Source organism: Cloeon dipterum, chromosome 1 (assembly GCF_949628265.1).
Source record: "Cloeon dipterum chromosome 1, ieCloDipt1.1, whole genome shotgun sequence".
Lineage (NCBI taxonomy): Eukaryota > Metazoa > Arthropoda > Insecta > Ephemeroptera > Baetidae > Cloeon > Cloeon dipterum.
The window spans coordinates 29850385-29874064 of NC_088786.1; the positions used below are offsets into that span (position 1 = coordinate 29850385).

The following is a 23680-nucleotide window of genomic DNA, read 5'->3' on the forward strand; positions in this document are numbered from 1 at the left end:
CTTGTATTAAATTGTAAATTTTGCGCTCTTACACTCCACACTTGACATAAATGTTTATTAATATATTCAAATTGGTAATCTTATGAATTCCAGATATACTGAAGGCAATTCATACTTTTCTAGTGATCTGACCTTTCGAAAAAAATTGTTTATGGAGTCCACGCGCTGTCGTTGAGCGAGGACGGAATCGTTTAATTTCTCTGCACTATCTTTGAAGCCAACCCATTCTAAGAACTCCCCTGCAGACTTCAATTTACAGTAATTCCAATCTGGCAGAATGCGCGGGAGCGAGCTGTGAAAAAAATTCAATCAACTCCTCCATTGTGTTCGATTGTTTGTTTGTTTGCGTTCTCGCTTTTCTCAATTCGCGAATCGGTGTAATATGCAAAAGAGAGAGAGGCGTAATCCCCCCAGCACAATTCTATCCCGCTGAAAATGCAGATGCAGACGAGATAAATAAAGCAGCGGAGGCGAATTGGGTTGGCGAGAGAAATCGTGAATTGCTTTGTTTCGTCTGGCGGCTGCTGCCGACGGGAGGGATGAATAAAAATGCGGACACGAGGGGCTTGCAGACGGCGGTGACACCTTTCACACGCACACTCTAAATAATTATTCGGCCGCGAGCAGACGGACAGGCAAGCGGCGGTAAATGTGCCAAAGTAAACACCAGGTGAACAACCGAGTGAACGCGAGCGGTACAAATTGTTTTTGACGGATATGTGAGTCTTGCAAACTAACAGAGTTTGTTTTAGAATAATTAAACTTATATGTGGCAAGCTTTTTAATCATTTATTTTTGCTTGGAAACATTAAACGTCGATGTCCTCCATTAACCGTGTGTGTAATTTTTGATCAGGAAAATAATGAGCAATAAAAACCCTGGTTTAAAAATTGTCCTCTCCTCTGACCGGCTATTGGCAAAATGTCGTATTTTTAGACCACGTTAATATTTCACGCTTTTTCCGCTAAATCTGGCGGGCACGCGTAAAAACTGCCCCATTAGCCATTACGTTTTAAGCGAAATACAGCATAGTGTGCTGCGAGCGTGTTTGCAGGCGTCGCTCGTAAAAATCTGTCCGCGCGGGCCAGTCTCATTAGCATTTCATAAAAAAGGTGGTGCTCCCGCGCTGCTTTTAGTTTTTCGACAGAGTGCGGACCACAGGCGTCATCATCATCATCAAAATGCTTTTGGGCCCGCGGGATAATTACTCGAGAGGGAGTGCTCTCTCTCTCTCTCTCTCTCTCTCTCTCTCTCTCTCTCTCTTTTGTGTGCCAACATAAATATGAATGTGAACCGAGTGCAAATGTTTACGAGAGACCAAAACAAGCCAACTTGAGTGAGTCACAGAATCAGGATGGAATGTGTTTTAACAGGTTTTTAAAAAATTTACATTTCCATCCTATGAATTGTTGTATTTTAAATTTATGCTTTCACACATTTTTAAATTTTCTGCTCCGCGTTTGTTAGGAAGATCGAGGTTAGGGATTTAAAAGTTCGCACAAAATGTCAATAAACTCAATGCACGAACTCGAGAAAATTTGAATTTAAAATAAATAAACAAATAAAATAAAATAAACTTCTCTGCAGAGAGTGCCTGCATCAGTGCTCAAGCAACCGACTGAGAGGAGTGATGGATGACCCTCCGCAGGGGTCAAAATTAATGCGCGGCAACGACAAGGAGGTCAGCCGCCAAGGAGACAAAGTGGCTCGCTGCACCGTGACTGCATTATGCATTTAAAAGAGGGCGAGAAAAGAACAGAAAGTCTAGCGTGTAATTTATTACTGTGACACGAAGCTGTCAGCAAGCAAGCAGACTCTTTCCACGTTTATCTTGGGAGGAGAATGCAGTTGAGCACCAAAGTCCGCCTGGCCAGGAATTTCAATCAAAATACCAGAGCCGCGCGCTACCAAAGAGACGCTTTCTTTCTGCTTTCTTCATTTGCAAAATAAGCCACCAGATGATGCGTGCAGAAACCTGAGCAAATCTCGACTGCAAATTACTTTCTTCAAAGTTTTGAAATTAAAGACTGCAGCATGAAAAAATCAAATGGATATCTTTAGTGAAACGTAACAATCCTCATATTCAATTCCCGCTGCTCTTTTTAATCAAAACAGAGTAAAAGAGAGATATCTCGTTCATGGAAACGAACTAGACTCGCAATAGCTACTTTCTTTCTTATTCTGCTAACTCTCTTGCGCATCAAATAATATATTTCCCCATTACCCGCAGCAGCTCCCGGAGAAAAAGCAGCAAGAGAAGTTTCAATTATTTATCCAGCAGCTACACAGCTCGTCGTCTGAAAATAATTCCCAGGTATCATCTTTCACGAGTCTCTTTTCGAAGAATCCCCGTCGAGAGCAGCGCGCTTTTCTCTTCTCTCTCTTCTTACAGCATGCACTCACTACACACGCGGGCTCGCCTCTAATGACAGATAAGGCGGCGGCATTAGCCGGAAAATTGCAGTCGCCGCTGCAGCGAAACGGAATTATGGCCAGCCTGCCTCGGATAACCATATTATATCCCGAATGGCTCTTTGCCGCTCTTTCCCAGGGCGCCGTTTCGCGTGTGCACACTCGACGACTGATATTTATTAGCTGGGATGTGCTATGGAGCTAGCCGGCTGCAATTGCATTACCTCCACTCTGCACTTGAAGTACGATTATTATTATGATCATCACGGCGCCGAGCGCGAACGCGATAATCTAATATCCAGGCCGACATTGCTGTCTGTCGCCGCGTTAACCCCAGATGCATTTCATTCCCCACCGCGTCGAGTAGCGCGGCTCTAATTGGAATTATTCTGCGCCGATGCTAATTTGGATTTGCCTCACCTGGGATTTCTTTGCATTAGCTGCGATAATGAGTTGAAAATATAAACCAATTCGTCTCCTTGGGATGGGAAACATGGAAATGCAATTTGCGTCAGTGAAAAGACCTAATCTCGACGGCAAACTTTTGATTTCGGTTGCATCAGTCTCACACCGAAAACTTATTTTACAGCACGTGCTGTTAGCCCACAAACCGAAAGAAAGCACTCGACTTTTCTTTTCGCAATTTCTGCTGCACCGCAGCTCTAATTAATCCCGGGGTCGGTGGCTCGGTCAGATGCTCCTTTTAGGGTGTGACTACACGCGCGCGGCTAATAATCCCTTGTGCAGGCTGAGAGCGGGAAAAAAGTTGATGGCAAAGCCCCGAATGGCACACGGGGCCGATGTTTCATTTGCCAAATGCAGGTTTGATGCTTTCTCTCCGCTTTCCCTCTGCGCCAATTTTACGATCCCGCCCCTGCAGCTACAGGCAAACGGGTCAGTAAGCCCTTGGAGGATTGAAAGCGAGAACTTTTCTTTCGCACACCGACCAAAAGAGATCAGTTCACGGAACGAGTCAAAAGAAAACTCTGGGCGAGATTTGCGAGTGTGGGCGACAACACGGAATGCGTTTTGCTTTCTACCACTTTGTTGTGGAGAGCAGAAAAATAAAAAAACGTCTGCTGAGCGACCTTTGTGAATTGCCATCAATTTTGATGGCAAATCTTCTGGGTTGAGTTATTTTTATCTTGAATACTTTGTATAAAATCAGATTAATTCCCCCAGCAACGGCTGACAGCATTCCAAAATCCCGGCTCTCATCCTTTCAGAATCAGCCTCCGCGACCGATTTGGTATGGCTTTAACAAAGAATTTGCCCCTCAGTGAAAAGGCTCCAATTTAAAAAAATCCTCTTTGATTTCTATTTCGGAATCGCACAGCCGATTTACAGGAACAAATTCAATTAAAGAGTTCCACTTACAGAAGATCAACTCTAGAAAAAATATTCCCTTTTGGCAATAAATTTTTACTGCGGTGATTTATAAAATCAGTCTTGCTGACATTTCCTGAAACGATCCCAGCATATAATTTCGAATTACACCCACTACTGTTGAGCAAAAGTGAGATTGCTGGAAAAAAAGAATGAATGAAAAGTGTCTGTGCAGCTTCTCGGGACTTATAATCATCACGCTCTGCGCCACTTTTTCCACGACATTGACATAAAAATGGCAGCATAAGCAGTGGCGGCGAGGAGACTTTTCAACTGCTCTCCACTCGGGGCTGCCAGCAGCAATAATTTTAAAACGTTTATTATATCTGTTAACTAGAAAGTTTGCCGCGAAAGTTTGTTTCAGCTGCAGGCCGCGAGTAACGTAACTCGCGAGAGCGCGTCTTCGCTCGTGTAACTTTGCAATAAAGAGGCAGCTGCACCGTGTGTTCTCGCAAGGCAAGTTTGGCGTCCGAGAAACAAATAACCCGCGCGCTGGCTAAAGTGTTGACAAAGACTATTATTTCGAGTGCTCCCCGGCGAAGGAGAAGGCGCTATTTCTTAAGTGGAGCCGGCACCCACTGCTTTAATTAAATTCCGCGAGCAAATGAGCATTCGAAGTGCCGGACGGATGTGTATTATTAGGCTCGAGACATTTAGTCCATCTGCTTTGTCGCAACCCTCGACTGCTTTGACGGCGCAACCGTCAATGAAATTGAGCCGAAAATACTGAAAGACATACAGTTGAGAAATTGTTTATTGGTCAAGAGGACTCTGTAGAGAAAGCAAGTAAGGAATTGTATTAGTTACTTACAGGAACAGCATCGCAGACCTCAAACTCAGAGAGCGAGTTTTCTGAGCAGTGGGGCTCCTGGAGGAACGGAGGCCGAGGTGGAGGTGGCAGGCGGAACTCCGGAGGAGGCCCGGGACAGTCGCAGTCCACTTCCGAGCCGTTCAGCTCCATACTCTCTTCTAGTGACTCCCACATACCCTGGAAAAAAGAAAAGTAGGCAGCCGGTTAGTTACGGCTGTGAAGCAGGTTGCATACGTGCGCTGAGACAAAAGTTTATAATCAATTATTTTTTGGTCGATTTGCTATTAACTATAATTCTTTGAAATTAATGTTATTTCTTCCTATTTACCAGTGACTTGCTTAGCAAGGTCTAATTGTAATATATTTAAATAGTGATAACTACAAGAAAATGTAAGTCAATAGATCCTTTGGATGAAAGGAGCTAAAAAAAGTTGAAATTGTGTGATTTATTTCAGCGAAAGTGTAAGAGTTTCTGACAATAATAATATTGAAAACCCCATTAAATTATTAACTGAATAAGTGGTGCGTAAATATGAGCAGCATTCCAACGTAATTGATGTCACGGTGCTGATGTGAAATTTGCGCTCTGGATCTGGACTGATTATCCAAAACCGCATTTCCATGAAGTGACGGACGCATTTATTTGTTCCTTCGCTAATCAAAGGCTAATTGTGTTGCACGCATTGCTCAACCTGCCAGCCAGAATGACGAGGTCGACCCGCAGATTCGAAACTAATTCAATTAGCCCTTTCCTGACAACTGACCGTGTCGGCTGATTAAACTCGATTTCACCCTCCACGTGAGCTGGATATAGGGGACGCTCACTCCGCCAACGCATCCTCCTCAAATCTGAGAGCAGGTACCGGACACGCGTTACAGGTGATTTGTGTTTTCGTGACAGGCAAGGGAAATCATTTTTGGCGCCGCAGATTTTGAATTATGCGCAGCGCGCATTGATTAACCGAGTTATCGAAGCATCGAGCCCGGCACGGTAGAATCCTATTAAAACTTGCACTGCCTCAACAAACCATATAAACACTCCAAGTTAGATTCTGTCTCTTCCTCGACGAGATAAAATAAAGTTTGCTAATGGCAAAGGGAATGCAAAATGAGGCCAAGAAGCGGCTCAAGTTTGTTTTGTTTCGCAGGCACGGGAATCGAGCTCGGGGTGGCGTGCCCTCGAGGCACCGCCACCAACTTATTTACGAGGAGGTGGAAATAAAATAAGGGTCAGTCCACTTGAGACAAGTTGTCGGCGAGATTCGTGTTTTTTGCACCGTCGTCGTCGTCCGGTCTCTCAGCTACCGCAGAGAACAAGCGGCGCTAATCGCGGATCGCTCGCCGCTGCCAACTAAATCTCTCTCTCTCTTTCCTCCTTCGCCCTCTGACACTTGCAAAGGCTCTCGAGACATTTTTCGTCCGCATGCTAAGCTCGCACTTCAAAGGAGTAAAGTTTTCTTATCGAAATCATTCTTTGAATGGATGAGACCCACGCCAGCCGTCGAGATTTATCCTATTAATTTTCGTCTAATGATGCCACGCAGGTCCTAATTCTGTAAATTAACCTGTTACAACGAATAAATCCATCATGCTTTTGTGCAGCTACAAACACTGAATTCCAAGGGATTCCTTTTACAATTGATTGCGCTACGACTCTAAACAAGGACTCAACTCTGAAACTTTAAATTGACTGCGTGGTTCTCAATACACCAGCAATTAATACGTGTGTACAGTAGAAACTTAGATGGTGGTTTGTATATTCGAAGCCACTCGTCTCCAACTTCCATCGTTTTGCGGTGGAGACGAACGGCACTGTGCAATGCGGCGCTAGTTCCTTGAAATTCAATTTGCAAAGCTGTTTAATCCGTCAGCACGTGCACGTTTAGTTTGTTTACAGGAACAAAACTTTTCTAATCAGGCTGATTTGCAGTGAGCGCTCTTATTTGTCGCCGAGAAACGATAATCCAATTTCGCGGCAATTCGACTTGCAATTCTGCAAGCAGGGGCCGGCGAGGCGACGTGTACATATAGATCTGGGCAAGGCAGGCGTCTAATCTGCGAGAGCAGGCAGATGCGCAATGCCATCCAGGGCTTGATTATCGGCGCACAGGGCCCCCTACAAAGAGCTGGGATAATTGAATTATGCGATGCAATTGATGTTCATGAGAATCCATCCGGGCCATCCAGCAATTTCGCTTTTGCCGCCGCCGCCGCCTGGAGAAAATGCCAATTTACGCGCGCACAGAGACCTGGCCCTCTAATCCACTTTGGTGCCAATCTAGAGCGGCATTAATCACATCAACGGGGCCTGTTTATTGTGCCCCTGCTGCTGATATGCAACACTCTGATCAAAGGGACTGCTTTGATTGGCCGGCATGGCCTCAAGCGAATGAGACTATTGCCGAAACTCGCATGTTATTTTTAATATAAAAATAATTTTTTAATCTGAAACTTGGAATTCAATATTTATTTTTAATTTACCTTCCACACTTAAACGATTTAAATTTAGGATGTAAATAATAAAATATATTAGGCAAGACAATTTGTATGACCAATTCGGTCTGCTCTCTATCAGTCTTCCAATTCTTGTCATGTTTCGGCAATGTACCAATTCACTAAAATTCTGATTTTGATGAGAATAAATAGAAAAAAATTGTTAAAGATATTGATAGGAATAATATGTATAACAGTAATTCTAAAGGGCAAGTGATAACATTATTTATTGCTCTTGCGAGTAAATCTGGAATTCCACTCAGAGGGAAGCACAAGGACCAGCTTTTCTCTTGTTCTCCCCAACAGAGATAGGGAGCACGGAGAGTGCACGCCGTTTGTTTATTATTCTCCTTTCTTGCTATCTGCACGTTGCTCTCCAGTGATGCTGAATGCGCTCTTATGCCTTTGTTGGTGCGAATCCGAAATCCACCTGATTTGAAAGCGGCCGAAATAATAATCTGGCAGGAGAGTTGGTATATATAGCTTGGTTGGTTATGCCAGCGCGGATCGCATTTATTGTGCCAGCCAGCCTGCTGAGGAATGATAAGCCGGCTGGTAATTAGGCAGACCCGCAGCACAAAAGGCCGCCGCCAAATTGTGTTTGCAACACGCACGGCCGCCGCACCCAAGATAGCAGCGCGCGCGAAAATATGGAAATTTCGGCCTCGTCGTCGTTTTAAGTCTTTTACTGGCCCGCATATTTGCTTCTGCAGCCACCGCTTCTGTACTCAAATAAAAAGACTTAGGATTGACCATTTTAGTCTTTGACCACGTTAAACCATTCTCACGCTTCAGCCGATTAATCATTTTAGCAACGTGTTCTGGTCTGAACGTTTTGGTGATTTTGAAAATACATATTAATGCGATGCTTCTATTAAAATCAGGGTTTTTGAAAATGTAAAAAAATGTTAAGCGACTAAAATTACCAACCCCGCGAAGTGCTGCGATCCACCAAATTAAATTTCCAGCCACGGTCGCGGGGTTAAATAAGTAAACTGGGGGTCTCGTAATTTTCAGCCTGGGCAAATTGCGAAATGCCCTCGGTTGGCAAACAAATGCTCGGACGAGCCTGCATTTTCAGGCAATTCATTCTGATAAGTGCGTAGTGCTGCCGCTATGAATAAGCAGGCAAAAGGCCAATTTTTCCGCTGAAATATTTATTTGGATAATGCTGGCGGGAGACAAAAAGCAAAACGCGAATTAAGTTGTAAATCAAAGGGAGCTTTTTGTTTCGGCTGGAACTAAAGGCTTATTTTATTTAGCACGTGCATCCATTCATTAATTCCGGCGATAAAACGGAAAAAAGGCAGCAGCGCTCGTGTTGTCTGCCTCGCCTTTTGTCCACAGGCAGGTAATCCCTTTTGCATTTTAGCGAGCGCCAGATAATCCTTTCATTCAGTGTCTCTCTGCACTTGGCAGAGAGCGCACCAGCATCTGGCTGCAACTGACGCTCGCTCTGTTCTGTCGGCATGCGAAAAAAGATTGCGTTGTTTTCATTTGTGGGGTATGTGTGGACGAAAATTTGTCAGATTCAGCCCCTAGATCATGTGAGAATGATATGACATGAGAAAAATTAGATTCTTTTGTTAATGGCTAGTTGATTGTATGCTGTTTGTATGGTTTTATCTTAAATATCTTGAATAAACAAATAAAATGACGAATGATTTTACCGAAAGAAAAATAAGACGCTATATACTGAACGAATTATTTAGAAAAAATAAGGCAAACCAAACTCTTTTGGTAGGAATAAAACGAACGACTTAATAGCCCAACTCCTAGCTTCTTTTTTGTAAACAAAGATCTTGCTCTTAGGAGAATTTCAGAGCACGTTCTCTCTTTTTTGTCCCACCTGGGGTGTGAAATGGGCAATGGCGCCACCGGTTTATTTCCCGAAGGGCTGGACGCAGCGAGAAACGACGCGTCTGGCTAGCCGAAATTCAATGCCGGCTCTTAATTAAGTTGGTATTGGACGTCGAGAGTACCCTCCATGTTTATGTTACATGAATGTACCTGTGCTGTCCTCTAATTTATTCGTATCAGATCATAATTGCAGCGTCGGTCGGGCAGTACGGCTCGAGCCGAGGTGCATTAGGACAAATCAGAAGCAATAAATCACGAGCAGGCAGCAAGCGCTGGCCTTTAATTGGACAAACAGACAATGCATTAGCGCACCGACTGTCTGCTTTGCTGCTCTCTCTCTCTGTGATTCAGCGCGCGGCAGCATCAGATGCAAATCGACGTACACACAAATTACCCAGAGACGTGTTTGCTTTGCATGTTCATACCGGAATATTATACTCGCTGCAGATATTAAATATCTGCGTGTGCTGTGCGCTCCGGGTATGCCTACCCGCCAGGCGCTTCCCGGCAATAATCACTCTCAGCGCAATTTCAGAAGGAAGCCGAATATTACTATTTAATCAAATATCGCCGATCGCACTCCCTAGAGATGCTGGAGAACTGTTTTAGCTGATCGCACGGAAATTACTCGCAGAGGTGGAACGAATTAGATTTGGCAAGATGGAAGATGGAAAATTAATTCATAATTCATGGAAATTTGAAGCTAAACTTTTTAACTAAATGGAATTCATGAAATCTATTCATCTTAATATCTTTCACCGCACCGTTAACGTGCTTAACACGTTATACATATATGTCTTCGATAGTAGTAACACTTCAAATTCCTTTTTATGTAGTCATACCACCCAAGTTTTGAGGAAAAACATTTCCTCGTGTGTCAGATCCCTTCCCCTCGTCTATTATTTTCCTCGCTTTATGATAACCCTGTTAAACTCGATTTGGTAGGCGGAATTTTCCTCGCCAACAGAAACAATCAATCAAAACATTAAACGGCCGCTATTCCTGGAAGCCCTGCGTAAACAATCAATTACACGGCGTGAATGATAAATAATTCTAGCTTTCTTTCCTCTGTGCCGATGTCAACCTAATGACTCGGGGGCGCTAATTAGTTAGAGTCAGAGGCCGTGACTGCTGCCCGAGCGGTGAAATTAAACGGCGGCGGCGTCGGTCGTACGAAAGTGAATGACGGAGCGCGTGCTGCTGACGCCGAGAGTGCCAGAAAAGAGACGAGAAATGCAAATGAGCCGCCGCTAATTGTGCTCTGGCCGAGACTAATTGTGGCGTTGAACCAAAATAAATTCGGCCTGGGCTCACCCATTCAGTAAACGAAGGACGCGAATGCGGATAATTAATCTTGTGTAATAAAAATACTCGCCAATTAGATCGGTTTGTAAGGGTCCGCGCGTTGCTTCTAATTGGAGCACATCCGCAGTGCTGTGTGTGTGATGTGGCGGCAGACTGTGCTGCTCTTGTGGGAAAAACTTTTAACAAATAAGGTTCAAACCGTTCGGCGCAAGTTATTTCGCAATTTATTTAATGGATCGCCACTTTGCACCATTTGAGAAATCGCACACTTCCGATTTAGCAAAAAAAAACTTCAAATTCAGCAGAGGCTGAGCAGTGGAGCTTGAATTTACAGCAATGTGTTTGTTTGTTTGTTTGTATAGCATGGGCATCAGCTGATTACGTTCTTGTTTATGCAGTTATTCAATGCAAATCGGATCCTCTCCGATCTAATAAATTCGCAACGATTCCAAGCTATGAACGGATTAATCTAATAGCATCAATGTGGATTTAGCAATGGCAAAACTACACAATTTTCCACGCCGTGTTTACTCCACGCTGGGGATTACGCTGGTGTGTGTTTGTAATTACACCGCCTCAGACTAGCGATAGAAGAGAAAAACGTCCTGAAACAGTAGCAGATAGACGGAATTACCGACATATGGGAAGAGAGCGAGATACGAAAAAAAACTCCAGCCCAACAAATAATTGATGTGCCAATCAGCGATAATTACTTTCTTCCTCGCGTCGACTTTTTCTTCGCGAGTAACAGACAGTCCAGATGAAAAGTGCCAGATTTTTCATTTTTCTCTCCATCAGGCAGCAATTTTTATTACTGGTGTCAGTGGAGAATCATTTCCTCTCCGGCGAAAAAATAACAACATCGGACTCTGGGGCGGAAAAAACTCGCGAAGGGGGAAATCTGACATGTCTACTCTGATAAAAGTTGCTGTGTGACGGCTCCGCGATGAGATAGCAAAAGTTTTAGATGAGTTGTCGGTTGGCAGGCTGCTGCTGCTGTCATATTGTACGTCGCGAGCCAAGTCGAGGAGAAATTCAATAAGTGAGCGGCTAATTAATTTTGTTTGCATGCTAAAGAGCCGAGGCTGCTGCAGGGCGACACACACGCTAAGTTTAGGGGGTGGTTGGTAATTAGGAATACTAGCGAGAGGGTGGAGGTGGCGAGGGGTGCCAAAAGTAGTGCGTGCGTATTCCGGATTGTTGGAGTGGAAACTTTCTTAAATTGATACGTCGACCCCGCGCTTATTGCGAACTAATTCGAAAAGTTGGGTTGTATTTTGAGAGCAAAGTAGGCCTGCTGCCAGAGTAAACTCTCTCGAAAGCCGATTTTCTTTCAATTAAAGAGAGGAAGAAAATCTTTTTGACAACAGAGCAGCAATAAACTGAAATAATGGGAAAAATAATAAAGAACAAGGGACGTGCTAAATGTGGTGGATTATTAAAATTTGACTATGCGTATTTAATTTACTGTGTTGATTTTGATCATTGTATAATAAATTAAAGAGTTTGTATTTTTAATATCTTGGTAACAATTTCCACATTCACTAAATAGGGCTGTAGTAGAACATGCAGTTTTCATCAGACAGTTTTTCATTGTCCCCAACGATATGGAGAGGCAGTTTTACAGGGTAATAATTTGCCACGCGAATCCACCCTATAAATTTTAACTATTTTGGTGATAGAGGGTGGACTCTCGCGAAAATTAAGATGCGGCTGGCCTTTAATCTCGGGGGCACAAACGTCGTTTTTCAAAGTGCTGCACCGAGCTTAAGGCAGTTTGTGGTCGGCCTTCAGTGCTTCAGTGGACAGAAAATAAAATCGATCCAACAGGCTCTCAGGGGGTGAAAGCAGCGCCGAGTCAATCTTTCACCCTGTCCATTTCCCGTTACTGACTGCTGGCTGAAATTGAAAAATTCCGACCGTTCTGCAGGTGCAATTTACTGCCCTTTTGCGGACGCATAAGTTCAGGTATGTGCTCAACGTGCTCGGCAAGCACAAAAGCCCGGCCGTGGCGTCGATGCCCCTTTTCGCAAATATTTCACTTTAATAGAAGCAACACAACAACCGCGGCTTTTTTCACTCGGCGGATTCGGCCATAAATAAGAATTAGTGCGGCTGCAGTGTGCGATCGATTCGCTATGTTTGCCGCTCGCGCAGCATCGCACATGAAATTTGTCTCGCACGCGTGAGCGTCCGAAAGAAATGAAATATCGAGGCCTAATCATCGGCGGCGCGGCACAGAAAAGGAATTTTTCCGTGATAAATGGCCCGGCCATTGGCGAGTGATAAATGATTTACGCCAGGCTGTGTCACTGCGAAATATTGCCAATCACGCGGCCGTGGCAGGTGAAAGTGAGTGCCAAATTGATTTTGCGCCGGCCCTTCTGATGGATCGCGCGCGCCGAGACCCTTTTATTAATTGAGCCCCAAGTGCAGCTCGGCCTGGTGCTAAATCATGTGACAATGTTGCCACCGCGGCGAAAATCCAACGTGCAAAAATTGCCAGCCTGCCACCCGCAGGTGAATTCAATGTGCTTGTCGCGGCAGATGGGGTTTTAGCTTTTCTGCGCTCAACCAGTCTGACGAGCGGAATTAATGAGCAGGCAAATTAAGCGGAAATCACGACGATCGATCAAAAAAGTGTCTGCCCTGCCACCGTTCAAAATCTCTTGTAATTTTAATTAATTTTTAACTGATTGCAATACGTCACTCTTCAATTCTGAGGTTTTACAAGTATCTCATTAAATGGCAAAATAATTTTCACATGGACTTATTATTAAGTGAAACGTTAAGAAGGTGTCATGTCATATCATATATTTTAATATCCCAAATATTTAAGTCAAACAATTAAAACAGAAGATTTACCACTTTTAAGAGAGAGATGTAGGGTTTATGCGTAAAATATCTAAGAGAAAAAAAACGATAATTTATATTTTTTTCTCTGACGCAAACCCCAAGTTCCAAAACAGCCCTGTATATTCATTCTCTATTTAAATGTTTGACGTGGTTCGATATTTTCCCAGAATCCCTTCTTGTCATAACGCAGAATGAGAGAACCTTATCATTTTCCAACTTCTTAAGTACACAATGCAGTTTCTGCCAATCACGAGGAGAAAGCGGGACACACAAGAGCAGAATTATGCTCTGTGGCAGGCAAAGCTCTGCGGGCTCCAACTCAGCTCTCTAACAGCTTGATCGGCGGTGACGCAACAATAATTAGAGAGCACAAGCTGAAAGAGGGATTCGTACTTGTTCGATCCTACGAAACGACAGCGACAGTCGGCCAAAGGAATAAGAGAGACGAACGCAAATAGACTAACGAGCGGGGGATGAATCGTTGGGAGCCAGCCACTTTTGATCCTTTGTTTCCTGTCACTTAATCCTGCAGGAATTATAGGGACTTAGTGATCAACTCGCATGTGTGCATACGTCGGTACAAAGTGGTGGAGCGAACGAGCGGATGGCCTTTTTAATTATTATTCCTCCACCGACAGCTTTTGTACATTCATCTGCCGGCTGTCATGCGTTTATGCCTCCGACAGTCAGCCAGAGCGTGGGTGGCAAATGAATTAACCCAATTAAGAGTCATTAGACGCATCGCTCCAGCGGCGGCTCACTGCTGATTGTGCCCGGAGCCAAAGGAGGCGCTCGCGTAATTGACGTTAAATAAACATTTTAAGAGTTGCTTTTTCTTCTCTTTGCCAGACACAAATGCTGTGCTGCTTCCATCGGTACACTTCACCAGAGTGTACATATATATAGTCAGGTGTCGCTCGCGGATCTCTCGCGGGATTTGCGCCGACGAGTCTGACTTTTGGATCCGGCAAATTATCTTATTCTTTTGACTCGGTGCTCCCTAGGGATGCGATCGAGACGATTGCTCACAGCGAAATTGGCTCAAAGGCAGTACAGCTTCAATTTTCTTAATACAAATAGTTGGAATCAAATGAACATATAACTGGAAACGGCAGTTTTAACAATGACTACTCCAAGAACAGTGCACTCACTTTTCAAAGTTGTCATTCAAGAAAGTTTAGCGTCGTATGAAAAAATGAGCAATTTTAAACTTATCAACACGACAAATTTGTCCCTATAAAAGTCCCAACTTTCGTTTTAGCAATGGCAGCACGCGGTTCTGCGTTGTGCATATTTAGCAGCAACTTGCCGCGTGTGCCGGGGTGTGGATTGAATTAAAACTTAGGCGAAGCCGAATAAAATAGGATGGACGGGCTGGGTAAAAAAAAAATGACAAAAGTTGCTGAGAACATTCCTTCTAGAATTCATCTATTTTTCATGGCGCGGACGGTCGATGCCTGCGATATATTTTATCAGACGAGAGAGAAAAGCGAGTGTTCCATTATCGCAGGGGATAATTTGAATTAGAGCTTCTCCGCCTAGCGCTCCGTATATTTCCAGAAGCGGCGGCGGCAGCCGTATGCCTTCCGCGAGGGTGAAAAAGCACTGCTGCCGGATTTGCATATTATCGGCGGATAAATCAGCCGGGTGAGTTCAAGAGGTGTCGGCCGTCTCAAAAGATTTTTGTGCCTCTTAACAAGGCATGCACCACCACTTGTGCGGCCCCGATCGATTTTTATTCAAATACACACTCACTCACAACCCTTGGCGCGCCAAATTGAAAAATATAATGTGTTTCCGGCACACTTTTCTCTCGCCAAAGCCCTCAGGACTCTACGGAAAATGCACTCGAGAGGCAGCGCTATTGGAAAAGTGTCAATGCCTCGGGAAAATATGCTCTTCGTGGGGCATATGCGAACACTTCTGGGCTTATTGGAACAGCGTGTTTAGCCTGGGACGCATTCGTAAATTTCACCTTTTCGCAAGGAAGTCGAGAGCCTGCGGGTCGAATCGTTCTATATTCTCCCATTTGACTAGTCTCGACTTCAAATGTGATCACCGGCCATTGAAATCAATTTTCGATTGTGCCCCTCTTATGTCGCAATCACATTTGATAAAATTAGATTATTGACGTTCCAGCTTTATTGAACTCTCGCCGTTTCTACCGTTACGTCCAGCCCAATTTTGCCCAACTTTTTGACTCTCCACGCCGAGAGTATTTGTTTTGTCAGCGGGAAATGGCCAGCGCGCGCGATTTGAACAAAAAACTAACAGCAGCAGCGGTAGTAAATCGTTTTAATTCACCGCTCTCAGCGAGAATATATTTTTCTCTTTTCATATTGTGCCGTGCGCGACCAAAACGGTTGATATAAATTCATTTCGCGCGCACCAGACCAACGGCTGTTAAGGGATGAATGGGGTGGCTGCCGTCGGACGGGACGGACGTGCACCCATTTTGATACAAGCAACCTTTTATTCAGCGTGGCGCAGAATTTAATTACCAACGGTGGTGGTTGCTGGCGGCTGATGCCATTTCCAATGGATGCGAGTGTGTATGTACGTAGTAGCGCTGCTCTCTTTCTCGTCAGTCAGCAATTTCCATGTATTGTGCGCGGCTGCTTGGCAAATGAATAATTTTCCGAACCCCTGCCGTCAGTCGGTCGGGGATATTGCTGCTGACGGTGGGAAATTCAGAAAGCCGCCCGAAAAGAGCGAGCCAGGTGTATATTGATATTCCTCCGCTTTATTAATGCGCAAATATATTACACTCGTGTATCGGCTGCACTTGTTTTCACCTCGCTAATGAATTTTGCTGCGTGAATTTGAATTTCAATCAGGCACCGTTGCAGGTCGAGCGCACGAGTGTTTGCTCCTGTTCAATATTTAACGCGCTCGCCTATTGGCGGACGGAAAATTGTATTCAAACTAATTAAAATGATGCAAAGCATGCCCTATAACAGTGTAACTACATACGGTTATCTATGAGTGCTCTCGTCAACAGCAGATGATGGATTTCTGTCTCCTCGAATGAATTTACGAGCATCATCATCAACCCAGCGATTACTTTGAAAATGTTTGTATGAAAAACATTTTTGCATTACGCTATTGAAATTTAGACGTATTCCAAAATCAAAAATTGTTTTAATGAAATGAAAATGATTTTAATTTAATTGAATTACATTTGATGAAATTCCTCTAAATAAATTTAAACTTAACGCGTAGCAAGTTTTATGAGCACAGCCGCAATGCATCGATTTCCAATGAAGCGACTTGGGTCAGTCGGCATTCTTACCTGATTAAAACCGTCATTGGGGGCAAAAATTTAATTAGACTTGCTCTTCTCGGGAATAATGTGCAATTAATGCGATGGAATTTGCGGCTTGGCGCAGTGCTACTGTGTAATCCGAGTTATTTTGCGGTTTGCCAGCTAACTAAACTACAGACAATAGGATGAGCAGCAGAGGCTCGTTTAATTTGCGCCAAGAGAGAGATAGAAAGCCGCTTGCACGTTCGCTCGCCTGCCCGTCGCAGATAACAATTAAAACGCTGTGTGCAGTGCAACCCGATACTTTTGTGTCCAATCTATCGAGCAGGCCGCCTGTCACATGCTCAAAATTTCCTTGTTCCGTTGCCCGATGGCGGTGTGTATGTGAACAAATACGACGGCAAAAGTGGCTGCGGAATGCAGATAACCGATATCTGACGGCCGCGCGTAGTGTATGTTCGTTTCATATTTGAATACTTGCGCCGCTGACGAGAGAAATGCCGTGTAATTTGAGCCGCGGAATACATATTGATGAGCTCTGCGACATTTTTGATGAATACCTCTGCTGCGAAGGTATGCTAATCGACTTTTTCTATCGGATTGAATTTCGGAGGACCGGCGATGGGTTATTTGACATGTTGGATGATGAAGCGACCGCATATCTGCCTGGCTCATCCTAGTTCTAAATTTTAGATCAGCTGAAATTTTAATTTGAAATTAATAAACAGGAGAAGCTCGAGAAAGTAGAATTCTTTCAGACTAATGGACATTTACGCAAGCCAAAAATCATAACATATAATACATGAGTAGACTTTAATAAAATTACTATTTTTCTTGGCGTCTGATTTACATTTTGATACCATATCTACACGAATTGTAAGTAATTTAAATTTTTTTCATACATGAATCTTTTGAGTGCCTCTTCTTCAAGATAATTTCAAGAATACGGTGGAGCCCCATTTTAATTCATAAAAGATCTTGCAACCAACTAAACCAAGAAGTTTCCTACAAAATCAGTCTTATAATAACTTTTAAATGGTATTTTTTTCATAAAAAATATACTAAACATGCCACCTTGACAGACGATGGAAAGAAATCCTTCAACTTTCGAAATCACTCAACAAACGGTCGAGCCTATAGCTTACTTTGCTTCCATAAATTTCTCAGCGTGCTCATCCCGTTGAACCCGTTGAACTTTCGTCCGCCCTGCTGGAGTCTGGCGGCTACGGTCTCACCCAAACGGAGAAGTCATATTGAAATGGCAACGAAGATGTATTGACACACGGAAGGCTGACTGAGAAACAAACGCGCGCGCGTGACGTACACAAGGACGGACGGGCGCACAGTAAATCGTGGACGAGAGCGAAGCAAGTGTGTATACACTGAGTTTTAGTCAAGGTGTACGGTCAGCTCTTTGTTTCGGCGGCTCTCCAGAGAGCTCGAGTGCATCTGAGCGAGCAGAATAAGTAACTTTTAGCTGCTCGCTCGCATCCATCCACTTTGTGCCGCCGGAGCAAACCACCCCCTAAACCGCCCGCCAGACCAACCCCTTTCAAGTCCTCTTGGGATCCGCTCTGTTGTGGTGCGGTGTGCGCGCAAAAAACGAAAATGCCGCCGCCGCCACCACCGCCGCCGGTGGAAAGAAGACGGCCTTTATAAACTGCAACGCCCGCGTACACATTTTATCTCGTGCAGGCGAAATTGATCGACGCCTCAGACGGCCATTTACTCATTATGGAAATGATTAGGATCTTTTTGGTACGCTCCAAAAAGGCAATCAAGACGCCTTTGTGCGCGGAGATAAAATTCCCCGTTTTTATTTTTGGAAAAAGAACTAACAGATTGACAGCCCATCTCGCAATTTGCATTCAAATATACTCTTCTGTCGGTGGACGCACTTTGATCATCTGGAATGCTCCTTTGAGACGCATGCATCTGGTAAATGGTCCAATAAGCTGATTACTATTATGTGACATTGGTTTGCTTCGGCGCATCCCTTTCTGAACAACCGTAAACAAGCCCTAATTGTGGCCCAGCACTCGAGCAATTCCAAGCCGACATATATACAGTCTCTGTGTGAGAGTGTGTGTCCCACTAATAGCTCGGCATTATGATTATTGTGTACACGGAATGGGTGAACCCAGTGTCGGTTATTTATGAGTCGGCTAATCAGACGCCTATTCACAGCCCCCAGGATTAATCGCCACCTGAGCATGCCGCACGCGTTGCTCTTCAAAGCAAGGAGCACTACGGCTTATGCACAGTTGAATGTCGGATCGAGCCACCGATTATTGATTTCCAGGACGCCAGACCCCTTGATTAGACCGCACACAGTGATGCCAGTAATAAACCACCACTGACTGTGTCAGATGTGTAACTGTGCAGGCCATGGTCTATCCTTTATCCATTGCGTCTCTCAAAAGCGACTGCGCGATTTACTCAAGTTAAAATTAAACTGCTTGCAAGGCAAGGACTGAGATTTTTTGTTCTACTTCTCACGCAAAACGTTTTTTGCTGAAGCATGGTTAGTGTGCGATTTAATGAAATGGCACCTACGAAATGCGAAAAGATATAGACCTAATTTATTAAAAATAAGTAAGTGTGTGTCCTAGGCCTGGATAATCTAAAAAATAATCAAATTCAACTGAACTGGGGATAAATAGGTTCTGTTGTTCTCATTTGAAAATTAGGGAGTTATTTTTAAATTTCCTGCAGAGCCAATTTTACTAACTCTCTAAATTTGAATAATTTTTTCCAATATTATATTTAATCATTGACGTAATTTTCAGCGTTTCTTTCTAATTTTAACGATTTTAACTTGAACAGTTTTTAGCTTATTGTTTTTATTTTTAATTTTCCAATCAATTTGCACGAACCGTTATTGATATTTGTTTGCAATTTGGAGATTTGTGGACGTTTATTCAAATAATGATTCTGCAAGACTTTATAAAATGCACTTTCAAACTTGTGGTTCTTTCCCGGTGCGTGGCTTGCGAGCCTCTCAAAAAATTCAGCCGCATATATTTACTAAGCGCTTCACACACGACACCCAACAAGTTTCGAAGGGAACGCAGCGATTTGCCAGACGTGTTATTGCCAATTTATCGACTCCTGCGTATTAGTTGAAACCAAATACGACTCGACTCTGATTTCTGCTGCCTTCATGAATATGCAGCACGCGCCGGCCGCCTCCTGAGCGAGCATGAATATGGATTCGCAGCATAGGCCCCCAATTATGCAGCCGCACAATCGGCATAGCGAATACAGCTGCGTGAGAGGCAGCGGGGCAGCAGTCGGTGCCAACGTCCAGTCTATTGTGGCCGTGACTCAATGGCTCTGCAAACAGACCGCACTCCTGTTTCTGACACTGTCGTCCAACCAACCAACCAACCGCCCGCCGCTATTTTGGCATCGGTGGCGAATGCAACCAGTCTGGCTTTAGCTTGGCTTGGCCTGGCCGAGTGTGCATGCAACACACACCCACCGTCACCTATCACACGCAGCACCAATTGTTGACATGTGTGCCGAGCCGCATTTGCATTGTACCGATCCCGGCCGTTCGCGCAGGGGTCGGAGGTCAAACATTCTGCAATCGAGCACAAACACTTGAATTCGACTCAAGACTTGGGGAAATATGTAGTTTCCAATTTGCGGAGCCCACCAACTTCACTCTAAATTAGCAACGTTTCCAATTTCCCGCGCCTCGGTTAATTGATAACCAGCAGGTGAAATTCCGTTCGCAGAAATTCAAGAGGGTTCGCTATATGTTTGATGAAATTTAGGGAGAGGGGCCAAAAAGCACATGATCCGAGAGACGAATTTCTCGAATTTGTTTCTTTAATTAAAGAAGACAAAGTTTGGCGGGAGGTGTAAAAACAGGCATTAGCATATTATCAGCACTTAATCATCTTCCCGAAAGTGAGTAAGTTGAGAGCATATTGGAGCGCGGCGGCTGCGGTGGCGGCGGCTTTAGGAGCCCTTCGAGAAATTCGATCCGGGCATAGAAGAGTCACACACAAGTTGAGCCGCACCAGCCGCCAGTGTAAATTCTTGCCAGCCTTGTTTTACATATTATATTAGAGGCGGCCGCGCGTTTGCTCGTTCGCTCTGGCGCATATGTGAATTGTTTTAATGTGTGGTTGGCACACTCAAAAATAACACACAGCATGCTAGATAGAGTTGTGCTGCGCGGCTCGGGCCTTTTCATTCTTCGTCGGCTAATCCACTCTGGTGGTGCTCAAAACAAGAGCCTTCCCCTGGATCAAGTCCAAAGTGATATTTATTCAACTCCCAACTCATCATCGCCCCAGCGGAGAACGGAAAAATCCCCGGCTGCGCGAAATTTACACTTTCGCCGAGGATGTAAAATGCATGCGTGCGTGTGTCGACTGCTGCTTCTACTGCTGGAAGACCCTTCTGCTTTTGCGGATTTTATCTCTGCGTGAAAGGACCAGAGTGGGTTTCTCTTTTATTCGAATCCCTCTTGTAAAAACATTGAATATTCTGAAACTGGAATGAGTTTTAAAATCACGAGAATTTTCAAGCAATCTGCCACACAGGAAGGAATTTAAAAATATTCTCCTTGTGATGATGATTAAAATAAGAACAGCTCACGGCTCTTAAATAATTTTTGCTACAAATAAAATGCTTGTAAATGATACAACAGGATACTGATTTGAGTCCAAACTAACGTATAGCTAGACGAAGATTCTTTGGTAACTTCTATAGGGCTATCATAGCGATAGCATCAAGGCTATTTGGTCCTCCTCCACTGGGTGTAATTATTCAATTCACAGCAGAGTGCTCAAACGCACACAAATGCGGCCATAATTCATGCGGGGCACGCCCGAAAGCGTTTTCAGAACTTGACGAAAGGCTGCGGCGTCGACATTTTGATTACCACGTGGGCACTTCTCATGGCAGCGTCTATTTTAATTACGTATTTACAACAGCCGTCGGCTGTTAATTTCGGGACACGCACGTAACGATAACAACAATGCCGTTCTCATAATGCGGACAAATGAAACCCATGAACATCTCTGCAACACAGCATTATCTTGCTGCACGCATCTCGCAGCAGAAATAATAAGCCTGTGTACTGAACACACGTACGAAGAACGAGAGAGACGCGCTGCAATGCGAGTAGTGAGTAAGAGAAGAGTGAAATTAAAGCCAGCCAAGCAGCACCATTGTCTCTCTTCATTAAGTTGATCTCCACTGGCAAAGCGCGAAGCAAAGCAACCCTTTCCTGCCTCCCGCTAGCAGCGCGCGGCGACAAACTTTTAATTTTCGACTCGTCGTCCTCGCAGCGTGTCGGTGGCGTCGCCTTGCTTTCCTGCTGAATTACAGCGCATTTTTAATTGGGTGGCCTGACGGGCGGCCATAACGCCTCATCGTGATGCGCCCACTAATTGAGACTCTGCCATTTTACAAGGCAACCCGGAGAAATTCTTGACATTTTTCTCTCCCTGCGCGACCGATATAGATATATTAAGCAATGAAAGGGGTCTTTATAAGTTGAGCTTCCGCCTCCACGGGCTTCCACGGCACACAAGATTGTCTATACGAGGGTAAACCACCAACACAAGCCAGTTTGATTAAGTTTATGGGTCTAAAAATTTTTGCATGCAAATTTGGACGAAAAACATGGATGTCAAATTTGATATACTTTTAGTATTTTGCTTTTCAAGGATCGTATAGATCGGGTAAAATCCTGTGTCCTATTTGTATCGAGTTCGTATTTGAGTTATTAATTTTTTGAATAAACTAATTAAATTATTTTCAAGGAACGGTAATTCTGGCATTGCATTTTAATTTTAAGTCTTTATGGAACGGTTTTCAGAGAGCAAAAGATGAGCCACCTTATGCTACGTCCACTTATGGTTGTAATTAAATACTTTCCTATTTTTTTCTTTAGTTTCCAATTGTCAACAGAACACCTAAATAAAAATAAGAAACCAATAAAAAGTAGATCTTGAATTAAGCTGCAAATGTAATTACAGCGTAAAAACGTATATATGTAAAAAATATTGTAATAAGAAAATGATGCAAAATCTAGAAGTCACTAGAGCTGGGTATATAATGAAAAAGAAAAACGGTTGGCACACTCAGCGCCACTTTTATGACCGCGCTGCGACATTTTGAGGTGAAATTCCGTTTGACACAGCGTTTGGCGCTGTCACTCTGCTGCTCCCTCATGCCGGGCGGGCACAGATTCAGATTATCATACAACTTTTATTATTATTATTTCCAGCAGCACTCGCTCTCTCACTCACTCGTTTTCCAGCAGCATGTCACGAGAGAGAAAATTCCGCCGCCGCTTTTTATATCGCCTCTTTACTCGGGTCTGGCGTGTACGTATTTATTTGGCGAGGCAGCTGTCTGTCTCTCAAGATGAGCACGCACCGCAAGGGCTCCAGCAGCCGAGCGAGAGAGAGAGGGAGAGCACTCCTCCGCCCCAGCGGGGGAGATGCGCGTAGTGGTGCCCGCGCCGCGTCTCGCGCTGCGTTTGATTGACTGCCGCCGATGAATGCCGGCTCACGAGGATGGATTTGCGTGATTCTTCCCGTCGAGAGGCTGCTCCGTCATCGAGTATTCGCGAGCACAAAAGCTGCGAGACGTGCATTAGTGCGGAAACGCTGGGGGAAACAAAGCCCCTGCGGCTTCGACGAGTGCTTCTGGACGCCGGGTGACAACATTTTCAAAATAGTGCCGCTAGAGGGGAATTTTCTCACCTTAAATTCCATGCTAAATGTTGCAAGACTCTAATTTTCAAACACAACAGGAAATTTGTGTGTATAGAGATAGGGTTTAATGAAATTTAACACGTCCGCATCTGACATTTTGGTCACGTTTGCTAATTAATTGAATTAGTGGCGAGTGCTGCTGCGGCTGCGACGCAAAACGTACGATATTAATGTAAAGCATATTTACGCTGACATTACGCTGCGGCTATGAATTCAAAGAGCGAGCAAGCGAGCAAGATAAAACGGCCGCGGAATATGAATGATAAACCAGGCCGAACAAAGAATCTGCCGAGTCTGCCACTTTGCGCGTATGCCAGCCGCGGTGCGGAATTAGCGAAGTCAGATGTCAGGCACACCCACTCGTTTTAAATGAGGCGTCTCTCCGCCGAGTCTCGCGTTCGTTGCAAAGCCGAAATTAATAATTCCAGTCTCGGCCGGCCTGGCTTGTCACCATTTGCGGCGGCAGCGGCGAGATTTCGCTGAACGGGCGGACACAATTGGACTCATTATCTTTATCACGTGTCTCTCACTGCTGTGCGACTCTGC

At 44.3% G+C, this 23680-nt stretch overlaps 1 protein-coding gene across 3 annotated transcripts in view; it reads right to left on the reverse strand.

Moving 5' to 3' along the window:
- Positions 1-23680, reverse strand: part of pxb — a 132511-nt gene that overhangs the window by 20956 nt on the left and 87875 nt on the right. For all 3 annotated transcript variants that reach the window (XM_065475420.1, XM_065475422.1, XM_065475421.1), the window contains one exon: positions 4610-4786. In XM_065475420.1, coding sequence (XP_065331492.1) covers positions 4610-4786 — 177 coding nt within the window. The remainder of the gene's footprint in view (positions 1-4609; positions 4787-23680) is intronic.